General features: G+C 44.2%; 2 protein-coding genes across 2 annotated transcripts in view; both read right to left on the reverse strand.

Annotated features, from left to right (window-relative positions):
• The window catches only part of map2 (microtubule-associated protein 2), a gene marked incomplete at its 3' end in the record, with an annotated part of 94,577 nt that overhangs the window by 38,685 nt on the left and 30,609 nt on the right, over positions 1-25,283 (reverse strand). The window contains 3 exon segments of the mRNA XM_084084275.1: positions 184-405; positions 10,958-11,035; positions 13,066-13,170. Of these exon segments, the coding sequence (XP_083940401.1) occupies positions 184-405; positions 10,958-11,035; positions 13,066-13,170 (405 nt within the window).
• The window catches only part of LOC311065227 (mast cell protease 4-like), a 147,359-nt gene that overhangs the window by 18,074 nt on the left and 104,002 nt on the right, over positions 1-25,283 (reverse strand). The window lies entirely within an intron of this gene.

Here is a 25,283-nt window from a genome sequence, read left to right on the forward strand (position 1 = left end):
GGACGGATGGACGGAGGTAAAGAGCGGGTTAAATCACTGAAAGAAAGGGGAGGATCGGGGCAAAAACAGAAGGGGGCAGGGGCAAAAAATAGAGGACAGGGAGAGAGATAGAGAGAGAGAGAGAGCGAATAGGGGGAGGAGGGGGAGAAAGAACGGCGTAAAAAGGAACCATGCGCGGTTCACCTTCGATCTGTCTAAAGCCCACGACTTGCCCCGCGGGGCGCGGCGAGCCGCCTGAGTGCGCCCACTCTGGGCTGAACAAGGGGTGGTCATAGTACTCCTCGTCGGAGTGGTAGGGGTCGTCCTCGGGCACGGACACAGAGATGGAGGGGGCGAGGAACTTGCACCTCTCGCGAGAGTTTTGGAAGCGGCGCAGAGGCCCCGCCTCATCCTCGGCCCCTACATCTACAAACAGGACACACACAAAGGAAGAAGAACTGCAGGGGGATATCTGGACACGCGGACTGAGAGAACAGTGCACAGAGAGAGAGAGAGAGGAGAGGAGGGAGAAAGAAGAAAAGAGAAAGGAGATGGAGAAACAGAAGTAGGACGAAGAAACGGAAGATAAAAAAAACAATCGAATAAGAAAGGAACAAAAAGAACTGCAGGGGATATCTGAGGACACGCGGACTGAGAGTACAGAGAACAGAGAGAGAGAGAGAGAGACAGGAGGGGGAAAGGAGATGGAGAAACAGAAGAAAGGACAAAGAAAAAAATAACAACAAATAAAAGCGAAACGGAGAGAGAGACAGAGAGAGACGTAACATGAGATTGACGAGGAGAGGGGAGAAGAGCGAGGAAGGAGACAGAAGGTGTTGGAGAAATAGATACAGGCAACAAGACATTTACAAAGACACAGTGACAAGCAAATGAAAGGCAACCAAGCCAAGGGGGGGCAGCCATGAATATTCGTATCGAATCCAGGAGAGATATTCAAAATAATTTACACATACCGCCATAAAGAGACCAGCATATCGTGTCTCTTTTTTCATCTTAATTCTCGGGTGTGAAGTAATTACTTATTAATATTGTTAGGATATTGTGCAGTAGGCAATGTAGGCACATATATACATACATATCTTTTCACATCCTGCACACATGTTTTGTTTATTTTCATTTATTGTTTTGGCACTGTTTCTGTACGTCACAACGGCGGCCGGCCACTGGAGGTACGGCTATATAAGTGAACGTCATCACGCAGGGACAGGAGGAGGAAGTGTTTGAAGAGCGTGGCGGCTCGGTTGTTTGGAGTCACGGTTTGGGAGTCAGTAACGTTCGGTCCACAGTACACCCGGAGGCCACATCTCAACTAAGGATTTAGAAGATAAGCGACGGATGGATAGCGCTGTCCAACTGTGCCTTGTAGTTTCTAAATAAGTAAGAAGAGTGGAGCTTCGCGTACGAGAATAAGTTACTGACGGTCCCACCGTAATGATGTCCAGCGTCGGTGTTGTACAGAGACTAATACATACATAAATATCACAAAAACCCTACGGGAAGAAAAAAAGAAGAAAACCGAAAAATACCATAAAAAGAACGTGGGTTATTATCCCCGCACCTGAACAGTGAAAGATCCAGCATCTCGCTCCGGCTGTGTTGGCCAACGACAGAGCTGGCCGGTGCCAGTAGGTGAGTGGATCTGAGGGGTTGTTGACGTGGGGGGGAACAGTGCCATATGTTGTTTTAGTTTGCCATATACACACACGCTCACACGCACCCACACACACACTTTTCAGGTCAGGGTCGCTCCTATCTATGGTGTTTAGCGAGCCGGTAGGAGTAACCCGTGACAAATGGGGGCTCGTCTTTACTGAACCGTGTATTTTGTAGTTTGTTTGTTATACAATTAGTAGCCGAGGAGTTAACCAGTAAAAGTAAACATGGGTGAGGAATTTACGCCTGAGGCATTTTTAGAGAAAATTCGCAGGCTCAGCGAATGGTATGATCTGAAAAAAGATGATTTACGGCGAGTGGCCGAACATTTAGAAGTAGCATTAACGCCTGAGATGAAGAAGGGAGAAATGGTAGAGATTTTGGTGCAACGGGTGGGGGGAGAGCCGCTTGATAACGCCACTCGACAGCATTTGTCATCAGTAGAGTTACAACGAGTAACGCTTGAGCAAGTGAGAATCAAGGAAAGGGAGCAAACAGAGCGGGAGCTTGCTCGTATTGCACTAGAAAAGGAAAAATTGAGGGTTGAATTGGAAATAAAAAAATTGGAGCACGGAGTGGGGAAAAGTGAGAAAGCATTTGAGGTGGGGCGTAATATATGCCTCGTGCCCAAGTTTTGTGAGAAGGAAGTTGAGGTATTTTTTTTGTCATTTGAAAAAGTGGCAAACAGCTTAAAGTGGCCTTCACGATATTGGTCGCTGCTAGCACAGAGCGCATTGACAGGAAGAGCTCAAGAGGTGTATGCAGCTCTAGATGAGGAAAAGTCGGCTGACTATCAGACAGTAAAAAGAATTGTTTTGGGTGCTTATGAATTAGTACCTGAATCCTATCGCCAGAGATTTCGGGGTTTGCAGAAGAAAGTGGGGGAGTCACATTTAGAATTTGCCAGACAAAAGGAAATGGCATTTGATAGGTGGTGTCGGGCCCGAAATGTAAATCAGGATTATAGTCAACTTAGGCAGCTTATCCTAACAGAGGAGTTTAAAAATAGCATTGCCCCAGGAATAAAAACTCATTTGGAAGATCATAAAGTGGAAGATTTACAAAAGGCAGCCATGTTGGCAGACGAGTATGAATTATCGCACAGGACAAACTTTGGGAGTACGAAACATAGTACTAGTTATCACGAAGTACAGGAGGATTTTGGAGTATCAAATAACAGAGACTCCAGGGTAGGGATGAAGGTGAGGAATGACAGGCCATGGGTACCCTCAGCAATGCCATCTGGGCCAACATGTCATTACTGTCGTAAAAAAGGACACATTAAGGCAGAATGTTGGAAATTGCAAAATGATGTGGGAAGAGAAGGTGGAGTAAAACCAGTGGGGGTGGTGTCGATGGGCCCTGAGTCAGAGGAGAGGAGAGAAAAGGAGAGAACCCTGGCGATGTACAAAGAGTTTATTTCAGAAGGATCAGTCATGGTCGATGGGAAAGAGAGTCCTGTTGTAGTGTTGCGAGACACGGGAGCCAGTCAATCTCTGTTAGTAGAAAATGTTGGGGAGAATGATAGAACATTTCTAAAGACGTATGCTCTCATTAAGGGGGTTGGAGGGGAGTTTATATCTGTACCGATTCACCAAATAACATTAAGGTCTAAGGTGGTGAGTGGGCTGGTGTCCGTGGGGGTGGTTACCAGTTTGCCGGTACCAGGGGTGAATTTTATATTGGGTAATGACCTAGCCGGGGACAAGGTATATGCAGACCCGGAGATTACTACCACTCCAGCTTTGTCAAGGGAGACTGAGGGGTTACAAGATGAATTCCCAGGAATATTTCCCGCTTGTGTAGTGACACGAGCACAGGCTCGAATGGAGATTGAGGCAAAAAGGGAAGACGAGGCAGGTGAGGCTCAGACTCCTCAGAGTAGTGTGGCCAATGTATTTTTTTCAAATGTCGAGGGCTCGATTAAGACTTTTACTCATAATGATTTGGTGAGTGCCCAACAGGAGGACCCAGATATTGGGAAACTGTGTGAGAGTGCGATACCACAGGAGGAAATGGAGAATGAAGCAGAGGGATTTTATTTGAACAATGAGGTGCTGATGAGGAAATGGAGGGCTAGGGAGTGTCCTGCTAATCAAGAGTGGAAGGTAGTGTATCAGGTGGTGCTCCCACCCTGTTATCGAGAGGACATTCTTAAATTAGCTCATGAGGTTCCGACAGCTGGGCATTTAGGAATAAGGAAAACGCAAGCCAAAGTTCAACAGCATTTTTATTGGCCAAAAATGCATAAGGATATAGTCCATTTTTGTAAATCATGTCATGCCTGTCAGGTGGGGGGAAAACCAAACCAGGTTATTCCCAGGGCACCACTGATTCCGATACCCGCTTTTGAGGAGCCTTTTACTAGGGTGTTGATAGACTGTGTAGGGCCCCTGCCTAAAACAAAAAGGGGGCATCAGTATTTGCTCACAATAATGGATGTGGCTACGAGGTATCCGGAGGGAATTCCCCTGAGAGATATTAAGGCAAAGACAGTGTTAGATGCACTAATAAAGTTTTTCACACAGTATGGGCTGGCCAGAGAGGTGCAATCTGATCAAGGATCCAATTTTATGTCAGGGGTGTTTCAAGAAGTAATGTACCAACTAGGTATAAAACAGTTGAAGTCATCCATATATCACCCACAGTCTCAGGGGGCCCTTGAGAGGCATCATCAGACGTTGAAAACAATGATTAGAACGTACTGTGTGGAGGACCCAGGTGATTGGGACAGAGGGATCCCTTTTCTGCTATTTGCAGCCAGGGATGCAGTAAATGAGTCAACAGGTTTTAGTCCATTTGAACTGGTTTTTGGACATGAAGTAAGGGGACCGTTAAAGTTGGTGAAGGAGAAGTTTCTGGGACAGGAGACAGAGGTGAACATCTTAGATTATGTAGCAGAGTTTAAGGCCAGACTGAGAGCAGCATGTGGGATTGCTAGAGAACATTTGAAGGGGGCCCAAGAGAAAATGAAGGCTACGTATGACCAAAACGTGCAGGCGCGTAGTTTCAAGGTGGGAGACAGTGTGCTGGTACTGTTGCCTATTAGGGGAGACCCCCTGCATGCTCGTTTTAGTGGACCCTATCTGATTGGGGAGAAGATAAATGATGTTAATTATGTCATTAATACCTCGGATAGGCGTAAGAAGAAAAGATTGTGTCACATAAATATGTTGAAGTTGTATCATGGTCGGGGGGAGAGGCCAGTAGTAGCTATTAACATAGAAAAGAGTGAAACAGAGGAAGATAGTGGGGCAGAGAGTTTGGAGCCAGTGGGAATACGATTGGTAAATAGTGAGGTGATGGCCAAGTGGGGTCAGGTGGTGGAACATCTACAGCCAGAGCAGGGGGTTGAGGTGCATGCTCTGATCCAGAAATTTCCTGCTGTGTTTACAGATACTCCGGGGTTAACCTCTGGGCTTAAACATGATATAGAGGTAGGGGATGCGTTGCCCATCAAACAGCATCCCTATAGGTTAAACCCAGGGAAAATGGCTGCAGTTAGGGAAGAAATAAAATACATGCTAGAGCATGATATTATTGAACCTAGCAGTAGTGATTGGAGCTCTCCTATTGTACTCGTTCCTAAGTCGGATGGGAGTATCAGGATGTGTGTAGATTTTCGCAAAGTGAATGCAGTAAGTAAAGCGGATTCATATCCTATTCCCCGGATTGAAGACTGCATTGATAGGATAGGTGCAGCTAAGTATGTGTCAAAATTCGACTTGTTGAAAGGGTATTGGCAGGTGCCTTTGTCGGAACGTGCAAAGGAGATTTCAGCATTTGTGACTCCAGATGGGTTGTATCAATTTCGGGTTCTTCCGTTTGGCTTGAGAAATGCACCAGCATGTTTTCAGCGCCTGATGAGCCAAGTCACCAGAGGGTTGGTGAACTGTGTGACCTACATTGATGACGTGGTGTTGTACCATGACACTTGGGAAGAACATGTAGCTCAGATAGAAGAATTCTTTGGACGGCTGGCCGAGGCAAAACTAGTGATTAATTTAGCAAAAAGTGAGATCGGCAAGGCCCAAGTGACATATTTGGGGCATGTAGTAGGACGCGGCCAGGTCCGCCCTCGTGCTGCTAAAGTACAAGCGATTACTGATCTTCCTGTACCTCAGACCAAAAAACAGTTGATGAGGGTACTGGGAATGTGTGGATTCTATAGAAAGTTTGTGCGAAATTTTGCAGCAATTACAGAACCGCTTACAAATCTCTTGAAGAAGACTGTGAGGTATACTTGGAATGAGCAGTGTCAGAGAGCATTCGAGCAAGTGAAGGCCATTTTAACTTGTCAGCCTGTGTTAACGGCGCCTGATTTTGGGAAACCATTTAAGTTGGCGGTAGATGCATGTGATGTGGGTATCGGAGGGGTGCTCATGCAGGAAGACAGCAGTGGTATTGATATGCCAGTGGCCTACTATTCAAAGAAGTTAAATCGTCACCAGAAGCTCTATTCAACCATAGAGAAGGAAGGGTTGGCCCTAGTGTTAGGTTTGCAGCATTTTGAAATTTATGTGACCAATGGTTGTGGGGAGGTTGTGGTCTATACTGATCATAATCCTCTGGTTTTTATTGAGAAGTTTAAGACCAAGAACCAGAGGCTCTTCCGATGGGGTCTGGTCCTACAGCAATACAATCTGTGTATACGGCACGTAGCAGGGAAGGATAACGTCATTGCTGACACACTTTCTAGGGCAGCGGGGTGAGAGGTTAGGTGTAAAGGAGAAGATGATTTAGAGTAGTGGTAGGGTAAAGAAAAAATGTTTTTTTTCTTTTCTTTATGGGGGGAGATGTTAGGATATTGTGCAGTAGGCAATGTAGGCACATATATACATACATATCTTTTCACATCCTGCACACATGTTTTGTTTATTTTCATTTATTGTTTTGGCACTGTTTCTGTACGTCACAACGGCGGCCGGCCACTGGAGGTACGGCTATATAAGTGAACGTCATCACGCAGGGACAGGAGGAGGAAGTGTTTGAAGAGCGTGGCGGCTCGGTTGTTTGGAGTCACGGTTTGGGAGTCAGTAACGTTCGGTCCACAGTACACCCGGAGGCCACATCTCAACTAAGGATTTAGAAGATAAGCGACGGATGGATAGCGCTGTCCAACTGTGCCTTGTAGTTTCTAAATAAGTAAGAAGAGTGGAGCTTCGCGTACGAGAATAAGTTACTGACGGTCCCACCGTAATGATGTCCAGCGTCGGTGTTGTACAGAGACTAATACATACATAAATATCACAAAAACCCTACGGGAAGAAAAAAAGAAGAAAACCGAAAAATACCATAAAAAGAACGTGGGTTATTATCCCCGCACCTGAACAGTGAAAGATCCAGCATCTCGCTCCGGCTGTGTTGGCCAACGACAGAGCTGGCCGGTGCCAGTAGGTGAGTGGATCTGAGGGGTTGTTGACGTGGGGGGGAACAGTGCCATATGTTGTTTTAGTTTGCCATATACACACACGCTCACACGCACCCACACACACACTTTTCAGGTCAGGGTCGCTCCTATCTATGGTGTTTAGCGAGCCGGTAGGAGTAACCCGTGACAATATATAGAAGTTGGGACATGGCTGCCCCCCCCCCCCCCCCCCCGCCCCCCCCACCACCCTTCCCCCAAACACCCCCACCCCACCCCCCAATAGGCCTGTCACAATTACATAATTGCCCGATCACAATTATTGGAGATAATCGCTACAGAAATTGCATAATCATTTCAATGTTGAAAAATACTCATACATTTACAAAAATTGTCGAAATAGCTGATCTGCTATTTAGCATAGTCCTTATTACATATTTACTTTGATTATTGGTATTATTGGTCATTGTCGGTCATTGTCTTTGTATATGTTTAAGTTATTTGTCATATCGTTGCTGTCGGGCAGAAACCTCCTCGCTAGATCTGGATTTTCATCTGTACTTCTGTACAAGTTATTATAGAATTGTCTCGTCAATGTTACTGTAGATGAAAATGTATTTTAGCCTTCTGAAATGGGTGCCTGTGTCTTGGTTGTTATGGACTAGCTGAGTCCTGGTTATATGATTAGAGAACAGGGTAACCTTGCTATTGTTTACAGCAGTGGTTCTCAACCAGTGGTCCGTGGACCACCAGTGGTCCTTGAAGGGATTCCAGGTGGTCCCCAGCTAAATGATGGAGAGTTGGTAACCAAATGGACCCTTATAGATCTTTAACTTTTGTTAAATAATTTAAGAAGAGTTAAATTATTGTTAAACATCTGCACTACTTACAGTAATTTAAAAGAAGTCTACACAATTAGAGAATGTAGAAGAATTGTCATTTTGATCAACGTTTTCCTGTTATCTCTCCTATGGTACCAACATCAATACAGCATGGATTTGTGAACAAAATCTTATCCAACGAAAACAAAATATTTTAAGTTTCGGATCTGAGAGGCTAAATCTCATCAAACGGTGGTCTGTGGCTGAAATGCCAAAGAAATAATGGACCTTCATATGAAAAGGGTTGAAAAACACTGGTTTACAGTATTGAAGGCACGGTGACCCGGGTCTCCAAGGAGACGAGGCAAGATGGGACCACAGCTGACCGATGACGTGATGACGGAGGAATCTCTGTACTTGCCATTTCAACTTCAGAAAACTATCTGGAAGCGTTTCTGTGTTTCCGCGTTTCTTGTAAGATATTTTCTCAATGGAATAAACCCTTTCATAATTAATTAAGTTTAATTTCTTGAATTGGTTTAATTAATTTATATTTGACAGTGAGCAGTTTTACTAGATCATTTAAAGCTATCACTCCTATCGCCATATTTTCACTTTTTTGTTGCCCTATCACACTACAGCATCACACAAAAGCATCAAAAGTAGCAGAAAAGTGTAGCGCCCTGCAGGATCATTTAGAAAATTGGCACCGGGAGAAAAAATAAGGGTACAAAATCGCGGGATAAAAATGTAGTTAAAAAATATTTAAAAAAAATAGCAGATCCACAAGCTCACAAATGTGGCGCAAGGCAACACGTTTCGAGATCTGCTACTTTTGATGTTTTTGAATTTGAATCCTGAAAAGTCACAGTTTGGGATATATGAGGTTTCCACCCGACAGAGAGCCTACCCTCTACACGTTTTGTTTACAAAGCCTAAAAGGCACACATAAATGTAATATATCTACATGTTCCAAAAGTCAATGGAATCAATGCCAAAAAAGACAATCGTTAATCACAATTATCTTGTGATTGAATGACGTTTAATCGTTTTGTCAAATTTCATGATCGTGACAGTCCCACCCTCCACCCCCCACCCATACCCCTGATTCTTCTCTTGCACCAACCACCTCAGCCAATCGCAGACAAGACGGGACAGACAGACAGACAGACAGACAGACAGACACAGGGGCCAGGCATGGGGCCAACAAGAGGACAGACAGACAAACAGACTGACAGACACCGAGGACAGGGGAAATGCAAAAAACACAAAACGGACGATTACAAACCAACAAAAAACAGCCAGGAAGACAGAAGTTTCAAGATGCAGAAAGGAAAAAAAGGGGTAAATTTATGTGGCGTGGAGAAGAAGACAGGGTGGACTTGGTGTTGTTGTCAGCTCATTTGGGGGGGACGGGGGTATTTAGATCACTGGGTTCTCAATGTCTGGTCTGGGGACCACCAGGGGGGTCCAAAAGGACCCTTAATGGGTCAGTAACTCGCCAAGAGATAAATCCACTGTACATTCTGAGTTACGGACCAGTGTAAAGGTAGTTTTCCACCGCACCGACGTCGGTGGTAAGTGTAGAGAAGCGGCTTTCGACCGTCGGATAGCAGCGTGGCGCCATAGTAGCTGTCTGTCGGTGTCGGCTCTCAGGTGCATTCAGCAACTTTTTTTCACACCTTTCAACCGACTGATGTCCCGACTTGTAGTGGTGGGAAAAAACGTAATTTCAGTGAACGAACGATTTAGTTCAATTTCACGGCAATGATCCTTGATTCGTGATTCGTTCAAATGATTCGTTCATGTCTAGGGAAAAACAACTCAAGCGCACCGCTGTCCGTCTGTCGCGGGAACAGCCCACCCTCCCGTCCTGTGTACAGGGTGAGGGGACGGGGGGCATGAACGAAAGCGTGAACGTAACAACTTCAGGAAGTGAACGGGTTTGTTCACGCCAAAGTTATTTTAACTTTTAAAGTTAGTTAACGAATCGATCATGAACGACCCATCACTACCGACTTCATTCAAACTGCCAGTCTGTAGTAGTCTGTTTGGCGGAGAGCTACCTTAAAGGGATAATTCAACCCAAAAAATACTTTTTTTCTATCGATTTGTCACCCCAAGTCATTTTGGGGGTGAACTATCCCTTTATGCCCCCTGGTGAGCCCCCGGACCAGACATTGTGAAACAGTAATTTAGATATAGAGGGATGAAAGGAGGAGGAGGGTGTGGTGTCTGTTGGTTGGTTATTCTGGGGTTGGGTGTCAGGGGTCATGCGGGAGAGGGGGGGGTGTTCTAGAAACGTCAGGTGAAAAAGTTCTGCCTTAGAGACTAGAGTGTGAAGAGTGACATCATCATGAGGATGAAGGGACAAATGCCTGTGGTCCATATGCACGTGTGTGTGTGTGTGTGTGTGTGTGTGTGTGTGTGTGTGTGTGTGTGTGTGTGTGTGTGTGTGTGTGTGTGTGTGTGTGTGTGTGTGTGTGTGTGTGTGTGTGTGTGTGTGTGTGTGTGTGTGTGTGTGTGTGTGCGTGCGTGTGCATGGGTGTGTGGGGTGGGGGTGTGATGACTGAGCAGGAGGAAGAGGAGGAGGTGAAGGGAGAGGAGGAGAAGAAAGCAGTGGATTCTCAACAGAAATAAAATGGTGATGTGTGATAAATGGAAGAGAGCCATGTGTTCCTGTTCTCGGTTCGAAACCGTGTGACGCTTCCTGTTCTCAGAGAGGATGAGGCCCCCAACCTCAACGTGTTTGGTTTGAGCCCCCGGCCAGAAGATGGACCTTATACTTCTGGAAGGGGGGAGTGAGTTAAGGAGTGCGCACCCCATGCCCACCCACCCAAATCCCCCCACAACCCCCACCCACACACACCCCACACCCCCATTCACTACCAGCATCAAGCGATTTACAGAATTCCGGATACCACAGTTACAATACGACTCGTCTGCTCACACACACACACACACACAGCACACACACACGCAGCACACACACACACACACACACACACACACACACACACACACACACACACACACACACACACACACACACACACACACACACACACACACACACACACACACACACACACAGTGCTCATGAGGGGGGTCCTACCTCGTTCCAGGGGGCCAATTAAGTGTTCTGCGGCAGGCGAGAGTGGAGGTGACGGGGGCAAGTTGGTCGTATCTTCAACTACATAGAGAGAGAGAGAAGGGAGGGACAGCTGTGAGCATTTCTGTCCGGGGCCTACCACCAGGGTTCCAAAAGGACCCTTGCACACTGGGTCAGTGAAACAATTTATCGTAAATTGATTAAAATCGATAAAAAAAATCGAAGAAAATACCGGATCTTTGTAAGTCATTTGCTACTGTATTGAAAAGAGGATAAGATAAAACTGACTAATAAAAAAAATGAAGAGAAGAAAATACTGGATTTATGTAAGAGAAATAATCAACAAAAAAAATTGTTGGTTTGCGTTCGGAAACCGAAAAATCGTATCGTGAACCTAGTATCGTGATTCAAATCGTATCGTGAGTTGAGTGAATCGTTACATGCCTACAATGTATGCCTCTTTCTTATAATATTTGTCAATTTGGCATTAGAAGGGTCTTAAAAGTCATTACATTGTAACTTTACAAATTTGCAGATACCCTGGCCTGTACACACTTATACTGTATGTTGGTTTGGTTACTGTTGAGTGAGAAAACACTCAACAGTAAACCCCCCAACATCATGTGGGGACCCCCCTCACAGGTTGGGAACCACTGCGGTACGGTGCAGGCATCATCAGCGTTCTGCCATGGCCAGCTCCCCCCGCCGGCTCTAATCCGTTGAGCTGCTCTGACAGGCAGTGTGTGGAGTGGCGAGCGGTGAATACAATAATAGGGGGTTTTCTGCTGACTAACTGCACCAGCAGGGGAGTTTGATCCCGAGGAGAAAGGCCTAAATGAAGCGTTAGTCTGCTAAAAAGCAAAAAAAAAACTCTGAAAATGCTTCTCCACTGAAAATGCTGCTGCTTCATTGTGTTTTTTTTTCTCCTTACGTAATGCAGCGAATGCAGTGGTGGACAGTAACTAAATACATTTACTTGAGTACTGTACTTAAATTCATTGTTTGAGTATCTGTCCTTAATTACTTGAGGCAGGGTTAGTATTTTTGGATACTTATGACTTTCATTCCAGTACATTTCAAGGACAGATATTGTACTTTTGACATCAGTACATTTGGGGAAATGTTTATGAATGAAGAGACTGAACAAAAAAATGTAAAACATGAGGTCATAAAGCCTAGAGGTAAGACCAGAGTAGCTAAACAAAATTCTTTGCTTAAAAGAGTCAACCGACGATTGTGCTCTCAGGTGGGCAGGTCCACAGTTAATCTATACTAGTAGTAATACAAAAAAGACAAATATGTACAGTAAACAGTTCCCGACGTGCATGGCCCCAAATGAGCCGGCGGCCGAAGGTTGTTCAACCACTTAAACCCAATATACTTAGTTGACCGTGTTGTCGATCATGCAGTCTTATGCAAAGGTTAAAATGTAATTAGTTATTTAGACAGATGCCAGGTTCGTTTGTTGACCTGGCATCCTATAGTTTGTATACAGTAGTTTCAATGTACATATATATATTTTTTTTTTATATTATTATAATGTTTAGACTGATGATAGGTTCTTGGTTTACCTACGATCCTAGATTACTGAGGCACTACACTGTCTATAAGCATTTGATGTGTTACCTTGTGTTCACCTTGCTTACTGTAAATCACTTTGGATTAAGAGCATCTGCTAAATGCCTAAATTGTAAATTGACCGGGGTCCCCCAGGGCTCTTTACTTCGCCCGCTTCTTTTTTCCCCTTCTACACCAAATACGTCCGGAGACTCCTATCCAGGACAGGCTACAGACGTGAAAATAACCAATCCAGATAGGCTATAATTTTTTTGCTGAATGTTCACCCCAAAATATAGGGACGCTAAGGTTCATAAGATTCTCAAAATGTGAGAGGCGTCAACCACCTACAGTGGATTGGTACTAACAAACCAGGTCATCCCAACTTGTAAAATGTATGATTTTATTATTTGTTTTGCCTGTATGCGTGCACATGTGTTCGCATGGATGTGTGCTTATGTGTGTGTGTGTGTGTGTGTGTGTGTGTGTGTGTGTGTGTGTGTGTGTGTGTGTGTGTGTGTGTGTGTGTGTGTGTGTGTGTGTGTACTGTCTACCTGTGGGCAGCCTTTTAGCCGTGTCAGCGTGAGTCTCTTGTTCTCCCTTCAGCACTGCCACCGCCTCTGCTGTCACTTCTTGAACAATCCGCGCTGACACTTGCTCTACACAAACACACACACAATTAATCCTTTGTTAACACAGACTACTACAGGGAGGAAAAAAACAGATGACACACAGATGACACAGTTTGATCTTGTACGTTGGCTGTCGTCAACCAGGTCGAGATAAAAAGCTGTACCGCAGCATGTATCGTTCTATCTCATGCAGACCTACCGGCCAACGCTAGAGCCAAGTGTCACCATAGAAACCGGTGGCTTCGCTGAAGGAAGCCGCCACAGAAAGTCAATTAAAAAGCCATCGGGAGCCAAGTGACTGGTGGCCTGAGTCAACAACGGTCCAGGGCAGAGCTCATCAACCCAGGCTAAACCCACAGTTCACTGGGTCCAGGGCAGAGCTCATCAACCCAGGCTAAACCCACAGTTCACTGGGTCCATGCAGGACAGAGCTCATCAACCCAGGCTAACCCCACAGTTCACTGGGTCCAGGGCAGAGCTCATCAACCCAGGCTAAACCCACAGTTCACTGGGTCCATGCAGGACAGAGCTCATCAACCTAGGCTAAACCCTAACAGCTCACTGGGTCCAGGATAGGGCAGAGCTCATGACCCGGGCTAAACCCTCACTGGCACTGGTGATATTTTGGTTAAAAAGTTATGAATGCACAAATAATCGGTCATCATATTGGCATCTGCAATATCTGTGTGTGTGTTTGTGTGTGTGTGTGTGTGCGTGCGTGTGCGTGTGCGTGTGCGTGCGTGTGTGTGTGTGTGTGTGTGCACGTGCACGTGTGTGTGTGCGTGTGTAAGAATGTGTTAGCTTGTCCAAAAATGTCCAAAACTGTTACTTTTCAGGATTTAAATTCAAAAATAGCAAAAGTAGCAGATCGACAAGCTCATAGATCTGCTTGCAGATCTGCTACGTTTGATTTTTTTTGTGTGACGCTGCAGTATCATCAAGTAAGGCGTTAATTTACAAAAAAACATAACACAAAACATTATATGGAGATACGTGTAAGATTTTTTTTTGCCCGACAGCAACGATTTGCACGGCAACACTGTGGTTATGCGGGATTGGTTGAAAACATAGCTCTTTTGTTGTTCTGTTGCCATAGGATCATTTTCCTCCCACCTCACACACATATCGTTACTGTCAGGTGGAAACCTTATATCTCCATATTCTAACTTTTTGTTTTTATGTAGATTTAATGCCTACTTGATCATATATAGGGCATTAATTCACTAAAACAAAACCCATAAAAAGTAGAAATTATGGAGATAAAAGGTTTCTGCCCTACAGCAACAAAATACTGTACTGTACATACCTATATGCTTGTGGGGAATAGCAGATCGACAAGCTCACACCGTGTCGAGCTTGTCGATCAGCTGTTTTCAGCGAAAGCTTTCCCCACAATAACAGAAAACAGAAAAGACACTAGTATAGAGCCCTGATGGACTCCGGTCAACCGTAATAGGGTTTAAGTGGTTAAAACCCTGTAGTACTTTGAGATCTGTGAAAATGTAACGTTACAAATAAAATGTATTATTATTATTATTTAGTCCATTTGCTTACATTTACAAATGGGTTAAAATTCTCACAGAGCATTTTACTGTGTATATAACACCCACACACATCACACCACGCACAATGTGCCTACGCACACACACACACACACACACGTTTGTATTACTATACTTGTGAGGACATCAATATTTCAGGAAGCCGATTTTATGATTGATTTCAGAGTGTGAGCTTGTAGATCGGCTATTTTCCGGTGTTTGACATCGCTGCACAACAAAAAGTATAAAATAGGGGAAAATCTAACCCCAACCCCCTAGACCTCTAAAGGTCTAATCCTAAACCTAACCCCAACCTGAATGTTTTTCTAATTGTAAACGTATCTCTAAAAAAAATTTTTCAACCATAAAATAACAATTTCTCTTGTGAGGACCAAGAAAATGGTCCTCACAATATCTATTTCTTATATTATGCAATACTTGTGGGGACGTTTGGTGCAAGTATAGTTACACACGCACGGACGCACGCACGCACGCACGCACGCACGCACACACACACACACACACACACACACACACACACACACACACACACACACACACACACACACACACACACACACACACACACACACACACACACACACACACACACACACACACACACACACACACACACACACACACAAACCTTCTGGGAACACTCAGCACCTCCTACTCACCCACTCACCCACTCAAAATGAGCCATTTTCCAGTCAGCACACAAGCACAGTAGACCAGTATTATTAGTAAGTGTCTATAATAGCTTTGTTGTCGGGGTAGGAACCTCTTATCTCCATATATTTGAACTTTTTGTGTTTTGTTTTTCATAAATGAACGCCCTACTTGATCACACTACAGCGTCGCACAAAAGCATCAAAAGTAGCAGATCCGCAAGCTCGAAACGTGGCCTGAAGCGACACGTTTTGAGCTTGTAGATCTGCTACTCGTGTTACTTTTTCAATCCTGGAAAGTAACAGTCTTGGACATACTGTACAGCAGGGGTATTCAACTAGATTAGGCAGGGGGCCACAACTGTAAAATAACTTGGAGTCGGGGGCCACACAGCGCAAATGCACGCGCGCGCAGCGCGCGTGCATGTGCGCACATGTGCGCGTGCATGTGCGCGTGCGCGAAGCGCACGCGCGCGAAATTTTCCGGGTCTAATTCGGTCTAATTCGGGTCTAATTCGGTTCTATTTGACCAATATAAATCAACCTTTTTTCGGGTCTAATTCGGTTCTATTTAAGGTTCTAAGTTAAGTTCCAATGAAAGATGGCCTTTCAAGAACTAATGAAGGATAAATAATTTGTACTGTTTTAACTTTGATAACATAAATCAAAGTTAAAATAAATAATAATTATGAAAATTAAAAAAAAAAAAAAAAAAAAAATTTTTTTTTTTTTTTTTTTTTTTTTGAATATGACCAGGGGCCACAAGGAAGCTCCTCGCGGGCCGCACGTGGCCCGCGGGCCGCCAGTTGAATATCTATGCTGTACAGTATGAGGTTTCCACCCCGACAGAGACGATAAGCAAACATACTGAAGTGCAACAACAGCATGCAGTCGTGGACAGTAACACAGTACATTTTCTTGAGCACTGTGCTTGAGTAATAATTTAGAAAATATGCGATGTAAAAGCTCAAAACGTGTTGCCGATGCGACGCGCTGTGTGAGCTTGTAGACCGGCTCTTTCGAATAACAGCCAAATATAAAATAGTGCTTAAGTGGTATATGCTTTGTAATAATATTAACCTAAATCTGCAAAGGAACTTGTAACTAGGGTTGTCCGATATTGGCTTTTTTACCGATAACCGATATACCGATATTGTCCAACTCTTAATTACCGATACCGATATCAACCGATACCGATATATGCGTGGATTATTGTGATTAGGGTAAGCTCAAATTTCATATCACACACACCATATACAGTAAGAACTCCTGTAACTTATTTATAAAGCAAAAAAAAAAAAAAAAAAAAAAAAATTTTTTTTTTTTTTCAAAAACCGATACCGATATTTTCCCGATATCAATTTTTATGCTAATATCGGCCGATAATATCGGGAGGCCGATAATATCGGACATCCCTACTTGTAACTGAAGTTTTCAAATACATGTAGTGGAGTAAAAAAGTAAAAGATGTGCCCCTGAGATGTAATGGAGTAGAAGTTTAAAGCAGGGGTCTTCAACAGGGGGTCCGGGACCCCTAGGGGGTCCTCAGAGTTACTACAGGGGGTCCGCCAAATCTTTGTGTGATATGATTTATTTTTTACCTTACCTTACTCTTAAGTTACCTTGAACCCTAGCATCCTTTTTCTGAGGAGAACTTTAGACAAAAATAGCAGATCTACAAGCTCACGTTGTGAGCTTGTAGATCGGCAAAGAGGTTTGGTGTAGAAAAAACAGAAGAAAAAAAGAATCACAATTTTATAAAATATAGAGGGGGTCCCTGCTTCATCTCTCTCTCAGCTAGGGGGTCCTTGGCCTGAAAACGTTGAAGACCCCTGGTTTAAAGTATTCACAAAAATGGCAATATTCAAGTAAAGTAAAATACCAACAAATGTTTATCAAAGGGAGATACATGAAGGAATATGAATAATCACTGTGCACGTAAATCTTAGTAGTTCATAATGGCATATGATTATATTCACGAAAAAAACAAAAATAATATGGAGATGATAGGTTTCTGCCCGACAGCAACGATATATTCTGTTTCACAAGACATGGCACTTGCACACAATATAACTTAATTGGCTGAAAAGGCTCAAACGAGTCTTAATTTTATATTCAAGTCGCGTTGTTGCCAAGGGGGCGGAGCCAAAGAGTACGTACATCGGCAGAATGTACATGATCAGTATCAGTAGCTTTATTGTCACATCCCAGGTTTACAGAAGTAAAGAAGTGGGTGAAATTGGTTTTCGTGCACATTTCTTATCGCATCGTTATTTCCATAGAAGAAAGAAAGGGAAGAGGGGGGGAGGGGGGGGGTCAAGGGGGGAGAGGAGGTCAAACAAGAAAAAAAACAAATAAATTATCTACATATCGAATGATCACATGATCCCCCCAAAAATCTCTGGTTTAATGTTGAAAATGAGTATTGTATATGGTATTTTTGTTGGTAAATTAACGCCCTACATACTACAGTGTCAAACAAAAACATCAAAATTAGCAGATCCACAAACGCTTGTAGATCTGCTACTTTTGCCATTTTTGAAGTTGAATCATGAAAAGTAACAGTTTTGGACATAATTATGAGGTTTCCACCCGACAGAGGGACGATATATACTTGGAGAAAATGCCCTCTGCTGTCCTCTCTCTTGTCCCTTAATGCCACTCTTCCGGTCATGTCCCCTTCATCTCAGAGCCATAGCCCTGGAGTGGTCCCTATACTTCTCATACAGCTGTCCTTTCTGTCCCTGAGCCATGATGTCACTTCCATCTCCCTCGTCCTCCCAACCCCCTCCTTTCTGTCCCTGAGCCACAGGGACGTGCACAGATAGACTCTAGGTGGTGCTCGAGCATCTGCCCTTTGGCCTCTTGACCAGAAGTGCCCTTTTGAAAAAAAAGGGCACTTTTCAGTTTACAGCAGGGGTCTTCAACAGGGGGTCCGGGACCCCTAGGGGGTCCTCAGAGTTACTACAGGGGGTCCGCCAAATCTTTATGTGATAGGATTTTTCTTTTTACCATAACCACTCGAAACCTAGCATCCCTTTTCTGAGGAGAACTTTAGCCAAAAATAGCCGATCTACAAGCCCACAACGCCTCGCAGCTATTTTTGGCAAAGAGGTATATGCTTCATCCCTGCTTCATCTCTCTCTCAGCTAGGGGGGTCCTTGGCCTGAAAACGTTGAAGACCCCTGGTTTACAGTATGTAGCCCCATGGGGACATCGATCAATTCTGGATTAAAAGCTTCTAATATATTAACAATTCCCCAAAATGTTCGTTGCATTTTTTTTCTATAAATCTCACACTACTAAGGCAGCCGGCGGTTCCGCGCGCCGCGCAAGGTGCCCTTTTTTTTTTACTTGAGCACCTGCCCCTCAAAATGTCTGTGCACGCCACTGCTGAGCCACGATGTCACTTCCATCTGTTTGTCATATTTTAGTCAACTGAAATGTCTTCGTTTTAGTCTAGTTTTAGTCGACTAAATATCATAAGATTTTAGTCAATCTACAGTTGATTTTGTCTGCAAAAAATATATATTTTGCCAGGCCTTGATGGCGTCGTAAATGTCTTAATGGCTGAATTTACACTTGGTTGCATGCTGAAAATAGCCAATCTACATGCTCACAACGTGTCGCAGCGCGACGCCTTGTGAGCTTATAGATCGGCTATTTTCAGAGCGCAACCAAACATAAAATGACTTGATTTTAGTCTTGTTTTTATTTGTTGACGAAATTGTCAATATATTTAGTCTTAGTTTTAGTCATCATAGCTTAGTTTTATTTAGTTTTCGTCAGTGAAAAAAGGGAGTCGACCAGCATTTTTCGTCATAGTTTCAGTCGACAAAATGAACACTGGTCACTTCCATCCCCTCGTCCCCAACAACGCCTTTCTGTCCCTGAGCCATGATGTCACTTCCATCACCTCGTCCCCAACCCCCTCCTGTCTGTCCCTGAGCCTCAGCCCCAGCCACCAGTGTTGCCAGATTTTAGAAGAGAAATAAGCAACCAGGTCAGCCCAAAGCCCAAAAGAAGCGACTACAGGCCACATGAGCACTTCAAACCTATATGCATCGGATATTTGAAAATAGCTGCGTCGCTTGTGAGCTTGTAGATCTGCTATTAATAAAAATGTACAAATGTTGAATGTTTTTGAAACATTTTAACAACACAAATCTGGTACGGGGGTAGGCTACCTGGCACAAAATATGTTATGATGAGGGGTCTGCTTGGGGGGTCCTTGACATGAAAACCACTGGTTTAAACAACATCTAGGAAACAAGCCCAAAAAAACGCAAACCCGCAACAACCAAAATTTACAAGCGACTTTACAGAAAAAATGCCCAAAGTTTACAAGCTTATAATAAGCAGACATGGCAACATTGCCAGCCACTACCACCATGTCACTCCCATCTCCATCGTCCCCCACCCCCTCCTTGCAGCCGTGTGCCTGACAGACAAACGTGCCCTGAATCCTGATGAGTTGTCTGTCTCAGACACACATGCACACGCACACACACATGAGCGCGCCAGCACGCACGCAACTATGCCCACACAGACACACACACACAGACACACTTGTGTGACATACCCACCAGCACACAGATTCACACTCTTATAAAGGCAGTCACATGCAAGAGCAAACACACCTGGAGGCACACAGTGCACACGCACAGGCTGTGTCTCGCTGGCACACGTCACAGAGTATAGCTTCTACAAGGGCAATGGGTTCAATGAGACAGCAATTTCTCTCACAGAAACGTGCGGGCGGGCGAGCGGGCACGCGGCGCGCGCGCACACACACACACACACACACACACACACACACACACACACACACACACACTCTCAAGGAAACAATGATGTTCTGGCACTAGGCAGGCAAACCCAAATGGCACAACGGAGGCAAAGAAAAGAAAACGAAATTAACCACTTAAACCCCATACGGGTAACCGGAGTCCCTCAGGGCTCAAAACTAGTGTATTTTCTGTTTTGCGTTATTGTGGGAAAAGCTTTCACTGAAAATAGCCGATCCGAAAGCTTGTCAATCTGCTATTTTCTATGAAAGCCCCCCCCCCCCCCCCATAAAGGATGCTGGGGTTTAAGTGGTTAAAAATAAAAGAGTCCCTCTGTCTCTCTATGGCTGTGACAGCCACTGTATAGGCACGTCTGTCTGGTCTGGTCTGGTCCCCTCAGCACTTCCTCTGACACTATCAAGACAAGTCTCTGACAGCCCGTCTACCGTGCGTGTTGACAAGGGAGTTAACCCATTAAGACCTGGAACTGTGTCATTTTTAGATTTGAGCTAAAAAGCATTATTTTACACTTTGGGCTATTCAAAAATAGCAGATATACAAGCTCATAGCGCGGCACCGAGTGCCGCGCTACGAGCTTGTAGATCTGCTATTTTTGAAAAATCGTGAAAATGTTTGCAAATCTTTGAATATATATATTTTTAAAGCGAACATTTTTAACTCAAATCTTTGAATATATATATTTTTAAAGCGAACGTTTGTAACTCAAATCTTTGCTTCTGGGGGGTCCCTGGAACAAAACATTTTGATGGGGGTCCGCGGCCAAATACATATCATTTTGGGGGTCCTTGACATGAAAAAGATGGAACACCACTGATATAGAAACATACGTTTTTCAGAATACTGCTGAGATTTAGGAGACATGTAGGCTTCAGGTGTTAAAGGGTTAAGTCACATGCATTAAATAGGCCATGTTGTACCGTATAGGGAAAAAACCCTGCATTTGCACCCCTGTTTGAAGCCCTGCTGCCAGCCTGATTTATACTACACTTATGAAACCTTGTCTCAAAAACCTTGTCTTCAAAAGTAGCAGCAAAGTTGCAGATCTACAAGCTTTGTAGATCTGCTACTTTGATGCTTTTGCTGTAGTATGATCGAGTAGGGCGTTAATTTACGGGAAAAAAACAGAAAAAGTTAAAATATGGAGATAAGAGGTTTCTGCCCGACAGCAACGATCTGCTATCTGCTTTTTTCAGTGTGCGACGTCGGCTCGCAACCGTGCATAAATTAGGCGGTACTACACCCCCACCATCCACACACACACACACACACACACACACACACACACACACACACACACACACACACACACACACACACACACACACACACACACACACACACACACACACACACACACACACACACACACACACACACACACACACACACACACACACACACGTCTACGTCATGTGCACACTAAAAAATATATCATAATCTGAAACAGTAAAAAGCTTTGCATTTACCTGTGAAGCTGAGAATGCTCCCTTGTCTGAGATGAGACTAGCACTGGAGCCCCGAGTCAAAAGCCCCAACACAGTCACACCGTCAGACAGGCGCACACACACACACACACACACACACACACACGCGTGCACACGAACGCACAAACACATACGCATGCACAAACCCAATAGGGCTTCGAGCGAGGGCACAAAGCGATAGAGAGATATAGTGGCAGAGAGCAAAAAAGAGACAGAGAGAGAGAGAGAGAGAGAGAGAGAGAGAGAAAGGGATACACCGCTGCTTGGTTTGATACCAGCCGGTGCCAAAAAAATGTGTGGAGGGATGGGTTACTATAGCAACAAAGCGGTCGGCCCCGGTGGTGGGCTGCATGCGACTCTGGGCCGTGTTATAATTGCAGATACCGACAAACTGGCTATTCTCATCCTACATGTCTGTATGTCTCTCTACCTCTCTCTCTCTCTCTGTTCCATCCTATGTGTCTCTCTTCCTCTCTCTGTTCCATCATATGTCTCTCTCTCTCTCTCGCTCTCTCGCTCTCTCCATATGTCTCTCTTCCTCTCTCTCTCTCTCTCTCTCTCTCTCCCTCTGTTCCATACTATGTCTCTCTTCCTCTCTCTCTCGCTCTCTCTGTGTTCCATCCAACGTCTCTCTTCCTCTCTCTCTCTGTTCCATCCTATGTCTGTCTTTCTCTCTCTCTCTCTGTTTCATCCTATGTCTCTCTTCCTCTCTCTCTCTCTGCTCCATCATATGTCTCTCTTCCTCTCTCTCAATTTCAATTCAATTCAATGGAGCTTTATTGGCCTGAGAAAACATGTGTTTACATTGCCAAAGCAATGTAAACTCCCACTCTCCATAGCTACCAGTGAAAATGGCACCAAATAGTACATGGATGTGTGTACACGTGCATGTATGTCGATCATTCATATCGTTGCTGTCGGGCAGAAACCTCTTATCTCCATATTTAAACTTTTTCTGTTTTGTTGTAAATGAATGTCCTAATTGATCACACTACAGCATCACACTTAAGTATTAAAAGTAGCAGATCTACAAGCTCGAAACACGGAGCGAAGTGACTCGTTTTCAGCTTGTAGATCTGCTACTTTTGCTACTTTGACTTTCAATCAAGTTCTCACTTGAAAAAATATATATTGTATTTCAATAGGATTTACCTGTAAACGTAAATAAACGGCAAACAGATTTGATTTGAGCACTCAGAATATTCAAGCTACAGACTTCTACATTGGAATTTGCAATGTAATCTCCGTCCCCCCGCCCGCCCGCCTGCCTGCCCGTCCGGCCGTCCATCCATCTATCCAGCCATTCATCCATCCGTCCATCTATCGATCACTGTCTGCTTGTCTATCAATCAGTTTTAAGAATGTGAACTGACGTGACATTTAGTGCGGATGCATTTGATTACATTAGTACCGATTTTACTGTGGACTATACTGTAGATCACAGGTGTATTGTTGCCGTTAAACAGATGTGTGCGTGCCGTGCGCGTATGTGCTTGTGTGTGCGCGTGCACGTGAGTGCGTGAGTTTTGCTAATGAACACTATAGGGATTCTTGCCTTATATAGCATTTAACATTCAAGGCACTTTGTTGCGCCTGCCACCATAACTTAAAGGAGCATTTCACCCCTGGAAGAAACTCAATGGTAATAGTATTTGTAGTAGATAACAGTAGCACAATTTAAAATGTGCACCCTATGGCCAGAAAAATAATGAAATCTGTGTGTTTGACTAGGTTTTGACTGGACTGCTTATTACTACAATGACCATAATGCTTTTGGTGCACTGCCCCTCCTTGTGGCAGGGGAGGTGCGGTGTGGGTGGGTTCTCCAACAACAACGTTGAAACAGCATGGTAGTGTTGCCATGTCTGCTTATTATAAGCGGCTTCTTTCTAAAATGTAGTTGATATTTGGGCTTGTATCCAAATGTTTTGATTGTTGTTTAAACCAGTGGTTCTCAAAGATGTTCATGTATTTTTCCACGGACCCCGATCTGAAATTATATCTTGTGCCAGGAAGCCCCAACCAAATATGTGTTGTTAAACGATTAAAAAATACTCCACATTTTGCACTTTTTTCCCCTCAAGATTTTTTGGAAAATAGCAGATCTACAAGCTCACAATGGGTAACATCGCAACGTGTTGTGAGCTTGTAGATCGGCATTTTTCAAATATATAATATCCCATGTTAAAGTGCTCTTGGCTTAGTTATCTTCTTTTGGGCTTGTTTTCATAGACCTGGTTACTTATTTCTTTCACAATATCTGGCAACACTGGAAGTCAGTTTGTTTACCATCTCCACGTTGTATTTGGATTCTTTCACGCTTGCGCTTGTGAAACACTACACAGGATTATTATTTCATGTCAACATTCAAGTACAACTATCAGAAGATGTAACTCAGGTAAAGTAATGCGTCACTCTTCAAATTTAACAAATGCGCAGTTTGGGCTGTTTTCTGTGTTCTGTTGTGTCTAAAATCTCTGGCAGGAGGGGGTGGGGGGCTGTCCGCTGGCTGCATGACGCGTCGAGACAACATGTAGTGCGGAAAGGAATGATGTAACATCTCGTGACGTAAATAACGTCACGAGATGTTCGAAGATTACTATATATCTCAAAACACAGATCATTCACAAAAATAATAATAATTGAGTCCTAAACTTCATTACCATTGGGTCAGTTTCTTCCAGGGGTGAAATGTCCCTTTAAAGACAGCATGCCGTTATGTCCAGGCCACACCTGCACGCTTGGAAAGAAAGCACTTGACATTCACAGATAATGGCAGAGGGACACTTCTGCCACGGTGTTAGGCCTAATGGGCCACTTACTGCGCTCTTCCTGCTGTGCCACGTTGTGACAAATGTTATAAAGTATCTATACTTTATAACTTCCATGAAAATTAGTATCATGGAAGCATTGAATCAACATAGAACGCTATGGCTATAGGTTTATTGTCTGTGCAGCTGAAAAATACATACCGCATGCTTAAGATGGGCCAGCCACTTCAACAAGTGACACTGTGTGTGTGTGTGTGTGTGTGTGTGTGTGTGTGTGTGTGTGTGTGTGTATCCATGCACATGAACACCTACCTACAACTGATTAGAACGCAAACCTGCGACTGCATAGAACAGGACGGCATAGCGTGCTGCTCACACACACCCAGCACTTAAAAAAGGCATGCACGCACACAGAGGTGGCCTCGAGGATCTGGGGGCCCGTTTCTAGAGCTATTGTCCATATTCACACGGCGGCCATTTTGGAATTTAACATTGCGTTGCTGTGGTAACTGGGGTGGCAACTGGGGTGGCATTTCATTGACTTAATGGCAATATGGCCGCCGTGTGAATATGGTCTATGGTGGGTATAGTTGTTATTATTTGCTTCATGAAGCCAGGGCAACATTATGGAAGCAGAAAGCAAGGTTTCCGTCTGCAAGTTGGCAGGCTATGGCAACTGGCAGAAGTGAAGCTTCTCGAGAAACTTCAATATGTGCAAAACTCTGCCGCCCGCCTCCTCAACGGAACCCGATCCAGAGACTACATGCCCCCCAGTCCTCCACGACCTTCACTGGCTCCCAGTAAAACACAGAATAGATTTCAGAATACTCATCACCACCTACAAGGCCCTCAATAACCAGGCTCC

Source organism: Gymnoscopelus microlampas (assembly GCF_963454915.1).
Source record: "Gymnoscopelus microlampas genome assembly, chromosome: 17".
Taxonomy (NCBI): Eukaryota; Metazoa; Chordata; class Actinopteri; order Myctophiformes; family Myctophidae; genus Gymnoscopelus; species Gymnoscopelus microlampas.